Source organism: Hyperolius riggenbachi, chromosome 2, assembly GCF_040937935.1.
Source record: "Hyperolius riggenbachi isolate aHypRig1 chromosome 2, aHypRig1.pri, whole genome shotgun sequence".
Lineage (NCBI taxonomy): Eukaryota > Metazoa > Chordata > Amphibia > Anura > Hyperoliidae > Hyperolius > Hyperolius riggenbachi.
In genome coordinates, this window is record NC_090647.1 from 273,853,550 (window position 1) to 273,873,357 (window position 19,808).

The 19,808-nt window shown below is 46.4% G+C and overlaps 1 protein-coding gene across 1 annotated transcript in view; it reads left to right on the forward strand.

Moving 5' to 3' along the window:
- The first annotated feature begins 13,933 nt into the window (after positions 1-13,933).
- Positions 13,934-19,808, forward strand: part of BEND2 (BEN domain containing 2) — a 46,794-nt gene continuing 40,919 nt past the window's right edge. Inside the window, exons 1-2 of the mRNA XM_068265379.1 lie at positions 13,934-14,011; positions 18,695-18,837. Coding sequence (XP_068121480.1) covers positions 18,748-18,837 — 90 coding nt within the window. The 5' untranslated portion in view covers positions 13,934-14,011; positions 18,695-18,747. The remainder of the gene's footprint in view (positions 14,012-18,694; positions 18,838-19,808) is intronic.

The following is a 19,808-nucleotide window of genomic DNA, read 5'->3' on the forward strand; positions in this document are numbered from 1 at the left end:
GCAGACCAGGGTGGTCAGATGGACCCTTGACCCAGCGGAAGACAAACCAAGTCGAAAGCATTTGTCAAGAATGTTTTACGGAGGGCAAGTTTTTTGCCATTTTTTTAAATTGTTTAAAACTGTAGATGGTTGTATTTTTCAATTGTTTTAAAATGTAGATGGTTGTATTTTTAAATTGTTTGAAACTGTAGATGGTTGTATTTGTAAATTGTTTGAAACTGTAGATGGTTGTATTGCGTTCCGGAGTTGGAGCCTGAGCAACGGCTACCACCACACATCCAGGCAAGGAGGGCAGAAGGCAGGCATGCACGCCCGCCCCGAGGTAGTGACCAAAAATAACAATACAGGACTCAGGAGGACCTTTTGAGGCCCTAATTGTAATGAATCAACTTTAAATCCTTTAACGGGAATCCGTTATGGAGGGCAAGTCTGATGGTGCCTTCACTGCGATTCACCAGGTTGGTATCCGGCGAGAATCTGTTATGGAGGTCAAGTCTGCCATTGTGACCACTGACCATAGCTAATGGCGGGGGACCCTTCCTGGTGTGATTCCGGTCCGGAGTTGGAGCCTAACAAATGGCTCCCACCACACATCCAGGCAAGGAGGGCAGCAGGCAGGCATGCCCGCCCCGAGGTAGTGACCAAGAATAACAATACAGGACTCAGGAGGACCTTTTGAGGCCCTAATTGTAATGAATCAACTTTAAATCCTTTAACGGGAATCCGTTATGGAGGGCAAGTCTGCCATCCATTCAAGTGCAAGTTATGCACTGACTGCCAGGTATAATGTGCAGTCACAGATGCAGTGAAAGGTATGCAATGACTGCAAACAGCCGTTTGTGTAGTGACGGCCGTGCTGGACTGGTGCGCACCATGACGAGAGTGCAGGTGATGGTGGCTTTTCAGCCCATATGGTCGCCCAGCTGATGTAGCTGAATGACAGAACAGCTGATCAATTTTGGTCTGACCACAATGAAACAACGACCTTATTATCTTTGGTGTGCCACCCCCACCCGAGACACTCATATAGCCGGCGGTCATTGCTTTATTGTGATACGCAAGCCCCTTTACCGCAGCAAGGTAATGATCACGAAGGGGGATGGGCACATGTACATGCCTTTTGTTTTTTTGTTGCAGCCGCCTGCAGTTCAACCAGAAAAATTAGGCAGGCATGTGCACGCCCCAGAAAAATTAGTATAGCGGTCGCTGCTAGCAGCGGCCTAAAAAATTCTGGAATCCGCCTAGAGTCCTGGACCCTGGTGGTGGTGGCGGCGGAGAAGGCAGTCAATCGGCCTGCAGGCAGAGATGCTGTGTGTGGGGACTGAATTAGTCTTCGGTTGTGCAATAGCCCTCAGGGATCCATGCCTCATTCATTTTGATAAAGGTCAGGTACTGAACACTGTCATGACTTAGGCGACTTCTCTTCTCAGTGACAATGCCTCCAGCTGCACTGAAGGTCCTTTCTGACAGGACGCTTGCGGCAGGGCAAGAGAGAAGTTGTATGGCAAATTGGGACAGCTCTGGCCACAGGTCAAGCATGCGCAACCAGTAGAGCAAGGGTTCATCCTCGCTGCTCGCAGTCGCAGTGTGTACATCCACACTTAAGGCCAGGTAGTCGGCTACCTGCCGGTCTAGGCGTTGGTGGAGGGTGGATCCCAAAGGGCTACTGTGAGGCGTTGGACTAACGAATGTCCGCATGTCCGACATTACCCCGAGATCGCTGGAGCGTCCTGTCCTTGCCTGCATGGACTGGTGAGGAGGAGGAGGATTACTGCCAGTGGTACCTTTATTGCGTTGTACTGTCACATCACCCTTAAATGCATTGTAAAGCATCATTGACAGCTTGTTCTGCAAGTGCTGCATCCTTTCCGCCTTGTGTTGAGTTGGTAACAGGTCTGCCACTTTGTGCCTGTACCGAGGGTCTAGTAGCGTGGCCACCCAGTATAGGTCATTCCCCTTGAGTTTTTTGATACGGGGGTCCCTCAACAGGCTGGACAACATGAAAGAGGCCATCTGCACAAAGTCGGATCCAGACGTACTCTCCATCTCCTCTTGCTCTTCCACAGTGACATCACGCAACTCCTCTTCCTCCCCCCAGCCACGAACAATACCACGGGAACGTAGAGCAGCAGAAGCCCCCTGTGATGGCTGCTGCGGTTGTTCTTCTGCCGCCGCCGCCGCCTCTTCCTCCTCCACAGAGACACCTTCCTCATAATCGTCATCCGAGTCTGACTCCTCTCCTTCCCCACACGACTCCTCTTCATCCTCCTCCTCCCCCCTCTGTGGTGCCGCAGGTGTCGAGGAAACATGTGGTTCGGATGTAAATCGCTCCCACTAATCCTCCTGCCGTAGCTGTTCCTGTTCCCGCTCCTCCACAGCTTCATCCACCACTCTACGCACGGCACGCTCCAAGAAGTAAGCGTAGGGGATCAAGTCGCTGATGGTGCCTTCAGCGCGACTCAACAGGTTGGTCACCTCCTCAAACGGCCGCATGGTTCTGCATGCATTTCGCATCAGTGTCCAGCTGTTGGGCCACAACATCCCCATCTTCCCAGATTGTGTCCTTCTACTGTAGTTATTATTATTTTATTTTTTTTTATTTATATAGCGCCAGCATCTTCCGTAGCGCTGTACATAATACAAACAAATAATGGGGAACAAATATACATAAGAAATACAAGACACTGTACAGTCATGACATTGAATAGAATAAATATAGATACATACATAGTTGATATGTAGTTGGTACATGTACATATGTTAAAATAACATCAGTATGAGAAACACTAGGAGGAGGTCCCTGCCCTTGCGGGCTTACAATCTAGAGGGTAGTGGGGAGGAAACAAAAGGGAAGGAAACACAAGGATTAGTGGGTGAGCCAGTGTGCCTTCAGTGCTGCCTATAGCAAATTATAGGCTTGTCTGAACAAGTGTGTTTTCAGAGTACGTTTGAAGGTTTCCGTACTCGTGGCATGACGAACCGGCTGAGGGAGGGAGTTCCAAAGGAGAGGGACAGTCCGTGAAAAGTCTTGGATGCGAGAGTGAGAGGAGGTGACTAGGCTGGAGGACAAAAGGGTCTCCTGTGAGGAACGGAGGATCCGGGCGGGGAGGTATCTGGAGATTAAAGAGGAAATGTATGGAGGCGATAGCTTGTGTAGAGCTTTGTATGCAAGTGTGAGAAGTTTAAACTGGATCCTTTGGGCAACTGGTAGCCAATGGAGGGATTGGCAGAGAGGGGCTGCCTCAGAGGATCTAGAAGAGAGGTGGATGAGACGGGCCGCAGAGTTTAGTAGGGATCGGAGAGGTGCCAGTCTGCTTTTTGGTAGACCACAGAGTAGGGTGTTGCAGTAGTCAAGACGGGAGATGATTAGGCATGCACAAGCATGTTGTACAGGTACTGGGTGACGGCTTTCTCCTGGTCTAGCAGGCAAGAGAACATGAGCAGGGTGGAATTCCAGCGAGTTGGGCTATCGCATATCAAGCGTCTCACCGGCAAGTTGTTTTTCCGCTGAATGTCCGCAAAGCGTGCCATGGCCCTATAAGACCGCCTGAAATGCCCACACAACTTCCTGGTCTGCTTCAGGACGTCCTCTAAGCCTGGGTACTTTGAGACAAATCTTTGCACGACCAGATTCAGCACATGTGCTATGCAGGGTACATGTGTCAGCTTTCCTAAATTCAAAGCGGAAAGGAGATTGCTGCCGTTGTCACACACCACGTTGCCGATCTCCAGCTGGTGCGGGGTCAGCCATTGCTCCACCTGTTTGTTAAGAGCAGCCAGGAGAGCTGCTCCAGTGTGACTCTCCGCTTTGAGGCAAGACATGTCTAGAATTGTGTGACACCGTGGTACCTGGCATGCAGCGTAGGCTCTGGGGAGATGGGGCTGTGTAGCTGGAGAGGAAGAGGTGATGGCAGCACCGCTAGAGTTCAACTGACACTCAGCCAAGGAGGAGGAGGAGGTTGACAGCGAAGAGGATGTAGCTGGAGGAGAAGGAGAGGAGGTGTCAGGAGGCCTGCCTGCAAGCCGTGGAGGTGTGACAAGTCGGTCCGCTGCGCAGCCACGTACTCCCTGCTTGCTGCCATCGGTCACCAGGTTGACCCAATGGGCTGTGTACGTAATGTAGCGGCCCTGCCCGTGCTTGGCAGACAGGGCATCCGTGGTCAGGTGGACCCTTGACCCAACGCTCTTCGCAATAGATGACGCCACTTGCCTCTGAACTGCATGGTACAGTTTGGGTATGGCCTTTCGTTAAAAATAAGTGCGGCCTGGTATCTTGCACTGCGGTGTCCCAATGGCCACAAATTTACGGAAAGCTTCTGATTTCACCAGCTTGTATGGTAATAGCTGGTGAGCTAATAGTTCTGCCACACCAACTGTCAGACGCCGGGCAAGAGGGTGACTGGCCGAAATTGGCTTCTTCCGCTCAAAGACTTCCTTCACGGACACCTGGCTACTGCTGTGGGCAGAGGAGCAGGAACCGCTCAAGGGCAGAGGCGGTGTGAAGGAGGGTGGCTGTGAAGGTTCAAGGGAGAAAGCGGATGAAGAGGATGCACCTGAAGAAGGAAGAGGAGAAGGAGGGAGGCTTGTCTTTTAAAGGGTTCTGCTTTTCCTCAGGTGTTCTTCCCATAGCTGTTTGTGCCTTTTCTCCAGGTGCCTTCGTAAGGCACTTGTCCCTACGTGAGTGTTGGCCTTTCCACGGCTCAATTTTTGGAGGCAGAGAAAACAGATGGCTTTGCTCCTATCTGAGGCACACACCATAAAATATTTCCAAACCGCTGAGCCCCCCTGGGGTGATGGCACTACGGTGGCATCAACAGCTGACCTTGAAGGGCATGTTGGCTGGCTGGCCATAGCTGGCGATACATGGCGCCGGACACTGCCGCCAGCTGTTTCTGAGGACGAGCTCCCTCTGCTTCTATCATGGAGTCGTCTCCTCCTACTCCTCTCTGGCTCCCCCTCTGAACTGTCCCCCTGGTCATCTCCTCTATTGGGAACATACGTGACATCCGTATAATCGTCATCATAATCCTCCTGCCCAGCTTCGCTTTCCTCAGACAACGCCACAACTGCACCAACTTCAGGTGGTTCATCATGCCCCTCCTCACACGTTACGTCCATACTATCGCCACCTAACTCAGACGTATGAGGTGGTGTACCTGCGCCTTCTTCTTGTTGTTGCAGTAGTGGCTGTGAATCAGTGATTTCACCACCACCATCACCAAATAACTCCTGCGAAGTGTCAAATGCAGCGGATGTGGTGCTTGTTGTAGCGCTGGTGGCTGCAGGAGATGAGGTGTTCTGTGTTAAATACTCAAGCACGTCCTCACAATTTTGGGAACGTGCCTTCTTCTGAGCACTGTACTTTGGGCCAGGTCCGCACGAAATCACAGCAACACCACCTCGCACAGACCTGCCAGTGCCAGGTGGCCTTCCTCTGGGTCTACCTCTACCTCTTCCTCTACCTGGTTTGTCCATTTTGGCCATCTCAGGGGGAAGCTAGTTATATGCAGTGAGGTGAGTTCACTCAACAGAAAAGGTAGATATGCAGTGAGGTGAGTTCACTTAACCCAAAGGTAGTTATATATGCAGTGAGGTGAGTTCATTGAACACAAAAGGTAGCTATGTGCAGTAAGGTGAGTTCACTCAACCCAAAGGTAGTTATTAATTGCAGTGAGGTGAGTTCACTGAACACAAAAGGTAGCTATGTGCAGTGAGGCGAGTTCACTCAACCCAAAGGTAGTTATATACGTAGTGAGGTAAGTTCACTGAACACAACAGGTAGTTAGATGCAGTCAGCTGAGTTCACTCAACGTAAAGGTAGTTATATATGCAGTGAGGTGAGTTCACTCAACCCAAAGGTAGTTATATATACAGTGAGGTGAGTTCACTCAACAGAAAAGGTAGATATGCAGTCAGCTGAGTTCACTCAACACAAAGGTAGTTATATGCAGTGAGGTGGGTTCACTCAACACAAACGTAGGTGTATGCCGTGATGAGGTGGGTTAACTAAACACAACAGGTACTAGTAGTAGGTAAATGCAGTACTGGGTGGGTAGTACAATGTGCAGCTCCCTGTCACACACACAGGTAGTCACTGAATGTGCTGCTGAATGCTGGTGGGCTGCTGGCAGTGGGACACACACATTATGAATTAGCAATGCTGTCTAAGCAACACAAGTGTCTCACACACACAGGTAGTCACTGAATGTGCTGCTGCTGCTGGCAGTGGGACACACAGTATAAATTAGCAATGCTGTCTAAAAAACACAAGTGTCAGTTTCAAACACAGAAAAAAAAATTGATCGCACGAGCAGGATGAGCTCTGAAAAGAGCTGTTCTGGGGCGCTATTATAGCAATAAGATTCAGCTAGGAGCAAGCTAAGAAGGCAAGAGCCTGACTAATCTGTCCCTAGGAGAACAAGTCTGCAGCAGCTGTCCCTAGTCTGTCTCTAGCAGGCACACGAGTGAGGCTAATGGCCGCCGGAGCCTGCCTTATATAAGGGGGTGGTGGGGCTCTAGGGCTTAGTATAGCCGGATTGGCTACAATGCGCCTGCTGACTGTGATGCAGAGGGTCAAAGTTGACCCTCATAGAGCATTATGGGGCAAATCGAACTTCCGGGAAAGTTCGCCTTCGCCGGCGAAGGCGAACCACCCGAAGTTCGCCGGCGAACCGTTCTGCCCATCTCTAGTCTTTGATAAAAAAAAAACATTCAGTGTATATTTATTGGTTTGGGTATAAGTTATAGCGTTTACAAACTTTGGTGCCAAAAGTGAATTTTCCCATTTTGAAGCATCTCTGACTTTTCTGAGCACCTGTCAGGTTTCATGAGGTGCTAAAATTCCAGGATAGTATAAATACCCCCTAAATGACCCCATTTTGGAAAGAAGACATCCCAAAGTATTCACTGAAAGGCATGGTGAGTTCATAGAAGATTTTATTTTTTGTCACAAGTTAGCGGAAAATGACACTTTGAGACAAAAACAAACAAAGCAAAAAAAGTTTCCATTTCTGCTAACTTGTGACAAGAAAAAAATGAAATCTACCATGGACTCACCATGCCCCTCTTTGAATACCTTGAAGTGTCTACTTTCCAAAATGGGGTCATTTGTGGGGTGTGTTTACTGTCCTGGCATTTTGGGGTTGCTAAATTGTAAGCACCCCTCTAAAGCCTAAAGGTGCTCATTGGACTTTGGGCCCCTTAGCGCAGTTAGGCAGCAAAAAAGTGCCACACATGTGGCATTGCCGTACTCAGGAGAAGTAGTATAATGAGTTTTGGGGTGTATTTTTACACACACCCATGCTGGGTGGGAGAAATAGCTCTGTAAATGACAATGTTTTGATTTTTTTTACACACAATTGTCCATTTACAGAGAGATTTCTCCCACTCAGCATGGGTATGTGTAAAAATACACCCCAAAACACATTATACTACTTCTCCTGAGTACAGCGATACCACATGTGCGGCACTTTTTTGCACCCTAACTGCGCTAAGGGGCCCAAAGTCCAATGAGTACCTTTAGGATTTAACAGGTCATTTTGAGACATTTGGTTTCAAGACTACTCCTCACGGTTTAGGGCCCCTAAAATGCCAGGGCAGTATAGGAACCCCACAAGTGACCCCATTTTAGAAAGAAGACACCCCCAAGGTATTTCGTTAGGTGTATGGTGAGTTCATAGAAGATATTATTTTTTGTCACAAGTTAGTGGAAAATGACACTTTGTGAAAAAAAAACAATAAAAATCAATGAACTCGTCATACACCAAATGGAATATCTTGGGGTGTCTTTTTTCTAAAATGGAGTCACTTGTGGGGTTCCTATACTGCCCTGGCATTTTAGGGGCCCAAAACCGTGAGTAGTCTGGAAATCAAATGCCTCAAAATGACTGTTCAGGGGTATAAGCATCTGCAAATTTGATGACAGGTGGTCAATGAGGAGGCGAATTTTGAGGAACCGGTCATAAGCAGGGTGGCCTCTTAGATGACAGGTTGTATTGGCACTGAAGTGCAGGAAGCGCAGGATGTTCTCAAATCGTGACCTGGACATGGCACCAGAGAATATGGGCATGTGATTGATGGGTGCCTCAGGGGGTGATTAGAGGGGAAAATAGATGCAATCAATGCACTGGGCAGGTGATCGGAAGGGGGTCTGAGGGGGATCTGAGGGTTTGGCCAAGTGATCAGGAGCCCACACGGGGCAAATTAGGGCCTGATCTGATGGGTAGGTGTGCTAGGGGGTGACAGGTGGTGACAGGAGGTGATTGATGGGTGTCTCAAGGTGTGATTAGAGGGGAGAATAGATGCAAGCAATGCACTGGCAAGGAGATCAGGGCTGGGGTCTGAGGGCGTTCTGAGGGTGTGGGCGGGTGATTGGGTGCCCAAGGGGCAGATTAGGGTCTGATCTGATGGGTAGAAGTGACAGGGGGTGATTGATGGATGATCAGTGGGTGATTAGATGGCAGAACAGATGTAAACAATGCACTTTGGAGTTGATCTGAGGGTGGGTCTGCAGGCGATCTGATGGTGTGGGTGGGTAATCAGATGCCCGTAAGAGGCGGGTTAGGGTCTGATCTGATAGGTGGCAGTGACAGGTGGTGATTGACGGGTGATTGACAGCTGATTACAGGGGAGGATAGATGTATACAGTACAGGGGGGGTGGTCTGGGGAGGATCTGAGCGTGTGAGGGGGTGATCAGGAGCCCCCAGGGGGCAGTTTAGGGACTAATAAAAAAAAATAGTGCTGACAGATAGTGACAGGGAGTGATTGATGGGTGATTGATGGGTGATTAGGGGGGTGATTGGGTGTAAACAGGGGTCTGAGGGGTGGGCAGGGGGGGGGGGTCTGAGGGGTGCTGTGGTCGATCAGAGGGAAGGAGGGGCAGATCAGTGTGCTTGGGTGTTTACCTGGGGGGCTGCAGCCTGCCCTGGTGGTCCCTCGATCACTGGGACCACCAGGGCAGGAGGCAGCCTGTATAATACGCTTTGTATACATTACAAAGCGTATTATACAGTTTCCATGCGGCGATCGGGCAGCTAGTAACCCGCCGGCGCTTCCGAACGGCCGGCGGGTTACTGTCACCGGCGGCTGATGGCGTCAAGAATGACGCGATCGCCGCATAACCACGCCCGCCGCCGCCGATGGGCGTATTGCAGTCGTTTGGGCCCAGACCTTGCCGCCGCCCATCGGCTGTGGGCGGTCGGCAAGTGGTTAAAGAGACTTCTGTAACAAAATTTTCATCCTTATTTCTTCTATCCTATAAGTTCCTATACCTCTTCTAATGTGCTCTAACTGCAGCTTTTCCTAGTTTCACAGTGGCTGTATTATCTCTGTTATATGATCTAATCTTCTCTCCCCTGTCGGGTCTGTCGGGCTGAGGCAGTCAAGCTGGAATGTGCTGTGCTGCTTGTGATTGGATAGAAGCTATACACACCCTCTCCAGGCCCCCTGCACACTCTGTATGACTGACACACTGAGCTCCTCTTAGCCTATCACTTGCTATGTCTTTTGTTTGTAAACAATGCATAAAAATGGCAATTACAAGCCAGGATTGCAGCAGGGAGTGGCAGAAACAGCACAGAGGGGCCCAGGAGAACATAATGAATAGAATGGTATGCTTTTTATTGTAAGAATTTTAGAGTACATGTATACTATGAACCATCTTTATTTGTTTCTTTGTTTTTCTTATTATAGGCGTGATATATGGGCCTATATTGTTCTTAGTTGTATATACTACTTTTAATCCATTATTCATGTAAATGTCGGATGATAATAAGCTGTTAAATGTTTCATATACTTTCTGTAAACCGTATTATCTTTCAATAAAAACAGTGTTACAAAAAAAAAAGAATTTTAGAGTACAGATTCTCTTTAAGTAGTCTCAGTAGAAGTAAACCGTCGCATCCCCAAGCCAAAACGAGGGGTTTATACCCCCCAAATCCCTGGGCAAAATCCTGCGACTTTCTAGGTCGTGGATTTTGCTGCCTGGGGAGGCAGAGCTTTGAGCTGCAGCTCTGCCTCTACTGACATCAATCGCCACGCGGATCTCCGCCCCTCTCTGTGAAGGAAGACTGAGAGGGGCAGGGAGAGGCGGCGATCCGCGGCAATTGACATCAGTAGAGGCCGAGCTACAGCAGAAATCTCTGCCTCTTTCAAGAAGCGCTGCCCGGATTTCCCCCCGCCCCCCCAAACTACCAGGTAAAAATAGCAATTTTTGTTTGCTTCAGTCTCTCTTTAATAAATGTAAAATGTAGTATGAAATGTGTTTTTTTTTTGTTTTTTTCTAATGTATTTTTTTTTACCACTAGATGTCCTCACACTTGTGCTGTAAGAGCAAATCTCATTGGCTTCTCGTTGAAGCCATGATCTTTGCTTACGGGCACTCTGATTAGTTCAGGAAAGGCTCCTTCCCTTTGCCCAATCACGGCCCTACAAGACCTGGCCGTAAGCACGTCGAAAGGGGGGGGGGGGGCTGCGAACGGTAGCGATGGTGAGGGGGGACCATTAACAGGGACCAACAGGACGTTTTAAAACAGTGGGTGGGCAGGTAGTGGTTAAAGGGAAAAAATGTGCTACAGTTGATATAAATCCTGCAATAGATGTGCAATGTGTTTACTTCCTGCCTTAATGGAAGCAGGCATATTGTTAACATCCTGTGTTTACCAATTAGCTTCTCTGCCATGGCAGTCAGTTGGCATAGGTGAGAGATCAAATTACAACTTGTGATTAGTCACTGGTGAGGGGGGATTAGACAGGTTGATCTCTCTAAATACATACAGGGTCCATTTCCTTATGTATTCCTTCTGTCCTGTGCAAGAGTTCAGGTCCACTTTAACTACAATATTTCATCTCAGGTATCTTTTAACTCACAGCACAAACCATGCTGTATTTAATGTTTTCGTTCAGGCTGGGGGTCCACTAGAGACCATAAATCACTCTCAAAAACACTAGCATTTTGAGAGCAATTTTGCCACTAAAAACACTGCCATAGGCTTTCGTTAGTCTACCACTTTTGGAATCGCCCGCAATTCATAGCAAGCACAAATCGCTGCTGAAACAGCTCTAGCAGACCTTATGGCTGTTTTACACTACAAATCAATGCAATTTGAACGTACAGTGAATTCATTGCGATCTTACAATGTGTTTTTTTGCTGCGATGTTCACTGGATGCTAGGAACATGAGCACAAACACTCAAAAGATTCAGATTGCAGAACACATGGGTATCATTCATAAAGCATTTCCGCATGCGGAAATGCTAAAAACAGCTGACTTTACCGACCACTCGGCAAAGTCAGCATTCATAAAGGCTCTTTCCGCATGAAAAAAAGACATACCGAGCAGAGTGATAAATCACCGCCTTGTGCGGTGATTAACGGAACAAATGTAGCAAAATGTTAATTCATAAAGAATACCGCCAGCGGTGTCAGGTCGGAAAGTCCCGCTCCCTCTGATGTGGCGATACCAATGCAAGTGAATGGAGACACACAGACCTCCCAGGCAGCTGCAGCAGAGCGGAACACGGAGAAATGTATCAACTCGGCAGCTTCCGTGTCTCCGCCTGCCTAACGCCTGCCTACCGCCAGCCTAGTTCGGGGAATCTCCGCACTGCCACCGCACCTACACACTTCTTTATGAATGCCCCCCCAGAAGTCTAAAGTACCGGTTGCGGAGAAGAACGGTGTTTTCCCGCATTACCGACAGCCTCTTTATGAATGATACCCATGCAATCAGGCAAAACGGAATGGCAATCCAACTGCACTAGTATAAAACAGTTCCAGTGATTTCAGCCCCCCCTGCAAATGTTCCCACGTTTTGTAATTTGCAAACAATCAGAAATGGTTCGCAAAACACATTAAAGAAAACCTGTAACAAAAAAACAAAAAAAAAACCTCTGGGGGATACTTACCTTGGGAGGGATAAGCCTCTGGATCCTAACGAGGCTTCCCCCGTCCTCCGGTGTGTATCGGCAATCCATCGCTGCGGACCCCACAAACAGCGGCAAGTTAAATATTTACCCGCCGCAATCCTGCACTAGCGCCTCTTCATTTGGGCTAAGGCAAAAATAGCCGAGCCCGATCGTATCCGCTCTTCTGCGCAGGCACAAAGGACTCGCACCTGCGCAGTAGAGCTGATGCGATCAGGCTTGGCTATTTCCGCTTTAGCCCAAACTAAGATCCGCTACTGCTCCTGCGCTGGATCGCAATAGGTAAATATTACGCTGTTTGAAAAGCTGCTTGTCGAGGTGGTTTCGGAGGAGACAGCGCTGGATTCCCCCAAGTTCCAGAGGTAAGTATCCCCCAGAGGAGTATTTTCCATTTATAGTGTCTCTTTAAAGGAGTCATCAAGCTAATTAACCTACACCCCAATCTACTTACCTGGGGCTTCCTCCAGCCCCTTGCAGCTGACATGTCCCATGCCGCAGCTCCGTTCTCAGCCGCCGGCCAGGTATCCCCACTGGTACAGAGGGCGGCCACGAGGTCGTCCTCAACTGCGCCTGTGCGACCACCGCTGTCAATCAAGTCCATGTTGTCTGGACTGTACGGCGCAGGCACAGTAGTTCTGTGCCTGCGCAGTACAGCCCGGACAAAGTGGACTTGATTAACAGCGGCGCTCGCGCAGGTGCAGTAGAGGGCGGCCTGGAAAGACACCATGCGGGGACCCTGGGCTGGTGGCTTTGAGCGGAGCTGCGACCTGGGACATGTCAGCTGCAAGGGGCTGGAAGAAGCCCCAGGTAAGTAGATCAGGGGGTAGGTTAATTAGCTTGATGACTCATTTAAGTATAAAACACAATCAATTTGCTCAGAAAATGGCCATTGCCCAGCAAACAGGAGATTTATATTCCCGTATAATTGACAAAGGGCTCTATTCTCAAAGACTTACCGCATGCGGTAAAGTACATGCGGGAAGTTTGCACCCAAAATACCGTCAAGTTGAAATTCTCAAAGTGTTCCGCATGTTTTTTTTCCGCATGCGGAAAAAGTGTGGTAAAAGTGCGGGATTCATGCGGAAAAATTTCCGCAAAAGTCGGTATTTTCCGCAATAAAAGATCAATTCTCAAAAATGTTCAGGCGCATCATTTCGTCGTTAATTACCGATTTTTTATCACCTACAAGTAGTAGGTGATATATTCCGCATCCCATTGACTTTAATAAAGTGTGGAGGCTTAAGGGCTGTGCTTGCTGGACTTAACTTTTTTTTTTAAACACTTTTTCATGCGACCTTTTTACCGCATCATTCCCGCATGAATAATGGCTGTTTCCGCATTTTTTTTCCCCGCATGCGGAAAATATTAGTGAATGTGGAAAAAATGCGGAATTTACCGCTGGCGGGAATATAGCGGTAAAATTTTGCAGAAAAGTTTGGTCTTTGAGAATAGAGCCCAAAGATACATTCTGGTACACTCAGGATACCATTAACAGCATATAAAAATAGACTGGATGTACTTCTGAATCTGATCAGCCCATGCAGGCAGCTCCGCTCCCATCGATACCAGTTACTGTAAACTCAGAAAACTATTCAAATTGACCATAACATCTGTAGTCTTCAGTAACATACAAGCGTACTGAAGTGACTTATTGAAATGTATTCACATCCAAACAGTAGCACTGATAGCAGTAGGGAAATAGAGTGATAAACCATAAGGAATCATCACTGACATGTATTCCAGCAGATATGATGACAGGTGTGATGTAGTGCATTCATTAGGCGCTCCTCCTCCCACGTGTAAGAGGTAAGGAAAAGGAATAGGATACTCTCTACACGTCACTGGCTTTCAGCACTGCCATTGAAATTACAATCCACCTCCGTAATGAGCCCCGCCTCTGTTGCCGCCCACGGAGATGATTCCTGTTTCCCCTTACTTGCAAATGATCTTGGGAAATGTAGTCCACGTCTAGCTGCATGTGACAGGAAGCCATGGACTGACGTTTCCTCTTCCAGGTTCATAGGACTCCTGAGAAAGGAGGAAGGGAGGATCAGGTCATGTGACTGCAGCAAAACATCAAAATAAACAGGTAACGGTGCGCTATTACTGTGTGAGCTGCATAATGCTATGTGAAGGAGATGGAGACTGTTTGACTTAATACAAATTTTGGATTCTACTTTTAATAGAGTTGTGGCTTGGTTTTTTGTTTTTAATAGTATGGGTGGGTAGTGGGAAGAAATGGTGGGGATTCTCCCCCCCCCCCCCCCCCCCCCAATGTTGTTTTTAGAAGATAACTTTATGTAGCTCTCTGGGCATTTAAATTGGGCACTAGTTTATTAGAGGACCCAGCAGGTAACTTTTTATGGAAATCCCACTAGCATGGGTGGTCAGTTCATGCTAGGTTTCAGATAGCTTGTAGTAAACGATGCCCACACTATTCGGCCAATGACAATGTTTTGGGCTGTAGAGGGTGCTGTGATTGGAGAACTGTTTCCTATGAGGTTTCCTGCTGGGTCCCCTAAACTAGACTAGCACCTGAAATGTTGATGTCTTAGTTGTCTTTTACATGCCACAGTTCTGATTTGTAGCTTCCACCTTGGTTCAACTAATTGTTCTATTAGATATAAACTTGTGATGTAGTAAGCAAAATGATTTATACTAATCTGGGCCCCTGTAGTTTGTCAGCTTCCTCCCAGGCCAATGCGTTGTGGTCCTGTGAAGTCCGCTATCCAGCTGGGTTGAAGATGCTGCTCAAACTGTGCATGCGCAGAATGCTCTCAGCAACGGGAGCCTGATTAGGTGGTAGCCTGCGAATCCGCCGATTCGCATACTTTACGGGGCTGACAGTGGCACTACTGAGGGGACTGAGAGAATGGTCAGGAACAATTAACTACAGGGGACGATTGGGGACGCACTTGGAGTGGAGCACAGCTGGGGAATTTATTGGAGCTGACTGTCAGACAATGGGCCGGTGTTCCAACATTTTAGCATACCCGACAGAATAGCATACAAATGCTACTGAGCATGTGCAAAGTCATGCAGGGCATACATTAACCCCATAATACCCATCAGCAGCATTAACCTTTTCAACCCCAGTTAGCTGCCTGTGTGCTGATGTGCAATCTCCACTATCCAAGTGGACATAGAGTTAGAATAAAAAGTTGTCCGAGCGAGGACCGAGCCCGCAGCCCAGCGAGCGAAGCGAGCGGGCAAGGGGACACTGATTCTACTAACAAGGGGTATATCACTTTAAATGTATGCTGTTTTGTCAATGTATGCTAGTTAGTTGGAACACCTGCCCAGGAGGACGACGTATAAATGCTTGTCTTGCTTTTATCTCAGGTACATTTTAGATGAATCTGACCTCTGGAGATCAGAAATAAATGGCTTTTGTGTCTTCGTATCTGAGAGGAAGAGCTACATACCCTTATGTTGTCTCTGTGAAGTTCTATTCTTTAGACATTTCCACTTACTGTCTGTAGACCAGAAGCAAGTGTACAGGCAGCAAGTGGTGATGTCTGAAGAACATTACTTCAAAGAGGCAACGTAAAGGTTTGTAGCTAATCATGCTTCAGCGAAGAACATACAAATAAAGAGTCCAGGTAACTACAAAGTGAAATCCCACCTTTAGTGAACCTTGCATCATAAAAAGACTACCCCCAAATCTTTGGTACACCGCCTACCCACTGGCCACATACACCAATCCAACCACTGTACCTCCGGGTTTGATATCGGCTCTGAGTGCATTGTAGTACAGAACATCAGTATGGCCATTCTTGTGGGATTGGATCCATATACATGTAGTGTCAGGGAGTGACATAATTATATATGTGCTGCCCACATATAAGCCTGAGAGATGAACTGTAGAAAAAAAACATGATGAATAAAATTGCTTATTGTTTACAATATTCCCTTATAAATTATTTAATCAGTGTTTGATCATTGTAAAATCTTTCACATTGATTCACATTCTGACATCACTGGTGGCGACAGCTTTAGTTCTGCCGGGTGATCTGTACGGACTGTTCATTACTAAGGCAGGGAACACACTTGACTGGTTTCGTACGTATCTGCACAGAAAAACTGAGAACTCATGTTAATCAATGGGCTAGTTAACACTTAATATGTTGTTCGCGCGCAGAAAAAAAACTGACATTCTGCATCATGAGTCTGCACATTTTGTCAGTTTTTCTTATCAACTACATTAGCTGCTGTAAAAAAAGCACACGTTTTCCTGCATAGAAACACACTTGGTGTGCAGAAAAAGTATGCAGAAAAACGCGTGCAGAAGTGTGTTCCCTGCCTGAGAGGTCTATGCATACAGGGTGATATGGCTTGCTTGGCAGTTGGAAAAAAAGCCGTTATTTCCCACAATGCAACAAGGTTCACAGACAGCAAACTGCCATGACATCACACTCTGGGAGTAGCTTCACCACAATATCAGCTACACAGACCCCATGGGAAAGGTGGTATTAGCTACTGATTGGTATGATGTTTAATCCTTAAAGGACACCTGAGATGAAAATAAACGAATTAAATGAACAATATCTATCTTCCTTCTCCTAAAAATGACTTTTTAAGATACTCAACAGTTTTATTTTATGTTTAAATCTACTTTTTAAGTTTTAACTGTTTTATTGGTTTTGCTCAACGACACATTCATTGAAGTATGTCAGAGCTAAAATTTATGAACTATTGACCTTTATTTTTATCTCTTTTTCTGCTCTCAGAAGCCATTTTCTGCTAAGACAGTGATCTGCAAACTTGGCTCTCCAGCTGTTAAGGAACTACAAGTCCCACAATGCATTGCAGGAGTCTGACAGCCACAGTCATGATTCATAAAGACATATGGATTGTGGGACTTGTGGTTCCTTAACAGCTGTAGAGCTAAGTTTGCAGATCACTGTGCTAGGAAAGTGTTTTGTAGTTGGAATTTCATTATCAGTGAGGGTCACATTGTAGTCACTTCCTGTCTGAGTCAGGACTGAGTCAGAAAAAGAAAAAAAGGAACACAGCATAGTTATTTGTGTGCCTGGCACTGTACATACCCATGTCTATCTCATCATGTCACATGTCACCTCGGGTATCCTTTCAACTAACGCCTGGAACACACTTTCAATTATGATAGGCGAAACACTGACCACTTTTACCACCCGATGATGAACAGATATTATATACTATGAGCAGATTGTGTGCATAAACCCTCATATTAAATGGAGGTGGTAAAATTGGTAATGGATTGGCCAATCATAATTGAAAGTGTGTTCCAGGCTTAAAGGATACCCGATAATGAGATAGACATGTTACTTTCCGCGTGACCCTCCTAATTAGGTACCTTATTCAGGAGATAATAAACCTCTTATAAGGGAGGTTCTTAATTGAGTGTGCCGTTGAAGGGGGGCAGGGGTTAACGAAAGCATCATCACATACCTATGGGGTGATGCTCCTCTGGTCCCCCTGTCTGTGTGGGATGTGCCATTTTCTCCGGACTTGCTGCAGTTTCTTACTTCCTGGCAGTGTTGTGCGTAGCGCCGTAATGCATGCTGGGAGATGAAGTTTGTGAGAAGAAGAACCCCAGCCTTCCATGCCCCCCCCCCCGGGGTACACTCAATTAAGAAGCTCCTTTATGATTATGAGGAGGTTCGTAAAAAAAAATAAAAATTAAAAATTAAAAAAAAGCTATTCTCTGATCTATTTTACTACTTCCATTCAGTATGAGAGTTTTCATACACAATCTGTTCATGGCATTCAAAATCTGTTGGCCCTCATACTACATGGATGTGGTAATATTGGCAAATCAAAATTTGTCCAAAAAGTATTTTTTTTTGTTGAATATATATACTTTAAGTATTTTTTTTTACCATACCTCCCCAGTTTGTAATAGTGTGTGGTTGGGGGGCAGGGGTTGGGATGGGAGGCATTGCTTACCTATGGATGGGCTGCTCTTCCTCCAGCCTATCACACCAAAGGTACACTATCACGAGCCTCTGTTATGCGGCTATCTGCTGGAAGGCGGCCCCGTTGCAGAGCCTGGCTTCCTGCTGTTGCCTAGCAGCAGCACACAGCCAGCCCACTCCTATAATCTCTTTGATGACAGTGCCGGGCCCCGGCTTGTCATGGCATATGATGCAACCATCACATAGGGGGGGGCGGGTTAAAGGCGGACTCCTGGGCAGGGACTGGACATGGTCTCTGATTGCCGTCTGCCAGTACAAGGAAGCCGGGCGATGAGAAGAGGCAGGCGGGCGGTCATCCCAGCATGCAGAGCGCTGGAGAGGAATGTGCCAACACGGGGTTGGCGCCTCTCCAGCCTCAGCCTGGCCATGAGTTGGAATACAAATCTTTCTAAACTTTTTCAAGGATATTTTTAATTTCTTTGTGTAATGTTGAAAAGCTGGAAAAGGCTGTATTTCTGCACATCAGAATATCTTTCATGGATGGATTGTAGATGACAGCGTTAAACCCAGGAGGGTGTGTAGGGCCACTAGATCCTATAAGGATACCTTGTAACTTTCTGTGGATGCATCTAGTAAATGCCTGTCAGGTATTTGAAGTGGGAGGCTTCTTGGAATTTACAAGATCATTTAGATTAGTTCCACACCAAGCATTATCTGTTTTCTAATGCAGTAAAGTCTCTAAGTGTAAGTTATTAAAAATGTAAGGAGCCGGTATATCTCATTAATGCTAACGCCTCCAATGCTTATTCATAGGTTGCGGCAAAAACAGAAAGTTTACAGAAGGAAACTAACTTTATTTTTTCATTTCATTTTAGACAATGAGGATACCTCAGCAGTAAATAGCCCTGGATTAACATACTGACGAATCATGCAAAGCGATGTGAATACTACTGAGGAACTTGGCTATGGGTTTCCACACAAACGCAGAAGAGTTGCCTCCATGATCTCTGACAACACAGTATGTATCATTAGCATGTCTTTTCTGCATACGAGCACTGTTCATTGTATTTGTTGCTATTCATAAGTAGTGTTTTAGGCTATACAGGCATTGCACCAGTCCTTATTTGAGCATACTTTCTGCTGGTAATGGGTAGTGTAATGAGGAGTATTCAGCACAGACAAGAATGTTTTCATGAGTACATGCTTTATACCAAAAAACAACAGTATACATTCAGGAAAGTCATTGAATCAGTTTCAGATGACCAATACAGTCATGTTTTATTTTATATCTACATAAAACTGATCTGTATAGCAGTGGCTATATAGTTACTGGTTGCCACTCTTGCTTTGAAGCACTTGTGTGCTATTTGGTTTCTCTCCAAAATTGTGTGAATTGCAGAAATGATCGAAAGTTGTCTAGTTTGTGATGTGCAGTGATCAATATTTTTTGTAAAGTACTGTTGAATATGTTAGTGAGTTCTAATCCAGAAATGTAAATTTAGGTTATAGCGATCTGTTTATAAAACTGAAAATACGGGTTGCATATGTTACACAAAAGCAAGCTCTGATTAGATTTTCTTAAAGGACAAGTAAAGTGAGAGGGATAGGGAGACTGCCATATTTATTTCCTTTTAAACAATACCAGTTGCCTGTCTATTTGGCTGCAGTAATATCTGAATAACACCAGAAACAAGCATGCATAATAACCATGTCAGATCTGACAATAATGTCAAAAACCTGATCTGATCTGCATATGCTTGTTCAGGGTCTATAGCTAAAAGTATTAGAGAAAGAGGATCAGCAGGATAGCCAGGCAACTGGTACTGCTTAACAGGAAATAAATATGGCAGCCTCCAGATCCCTCTCACTTCAGTTGCCCTTTAACTAACATAGAACTGCATTTAATTCAGTTTGTTCCTATTGAAAACATGCTAACCTCCAATTATTTAATTTGTGTGTAAGTTAGAATTATGACTTGAGTTTTTAGTC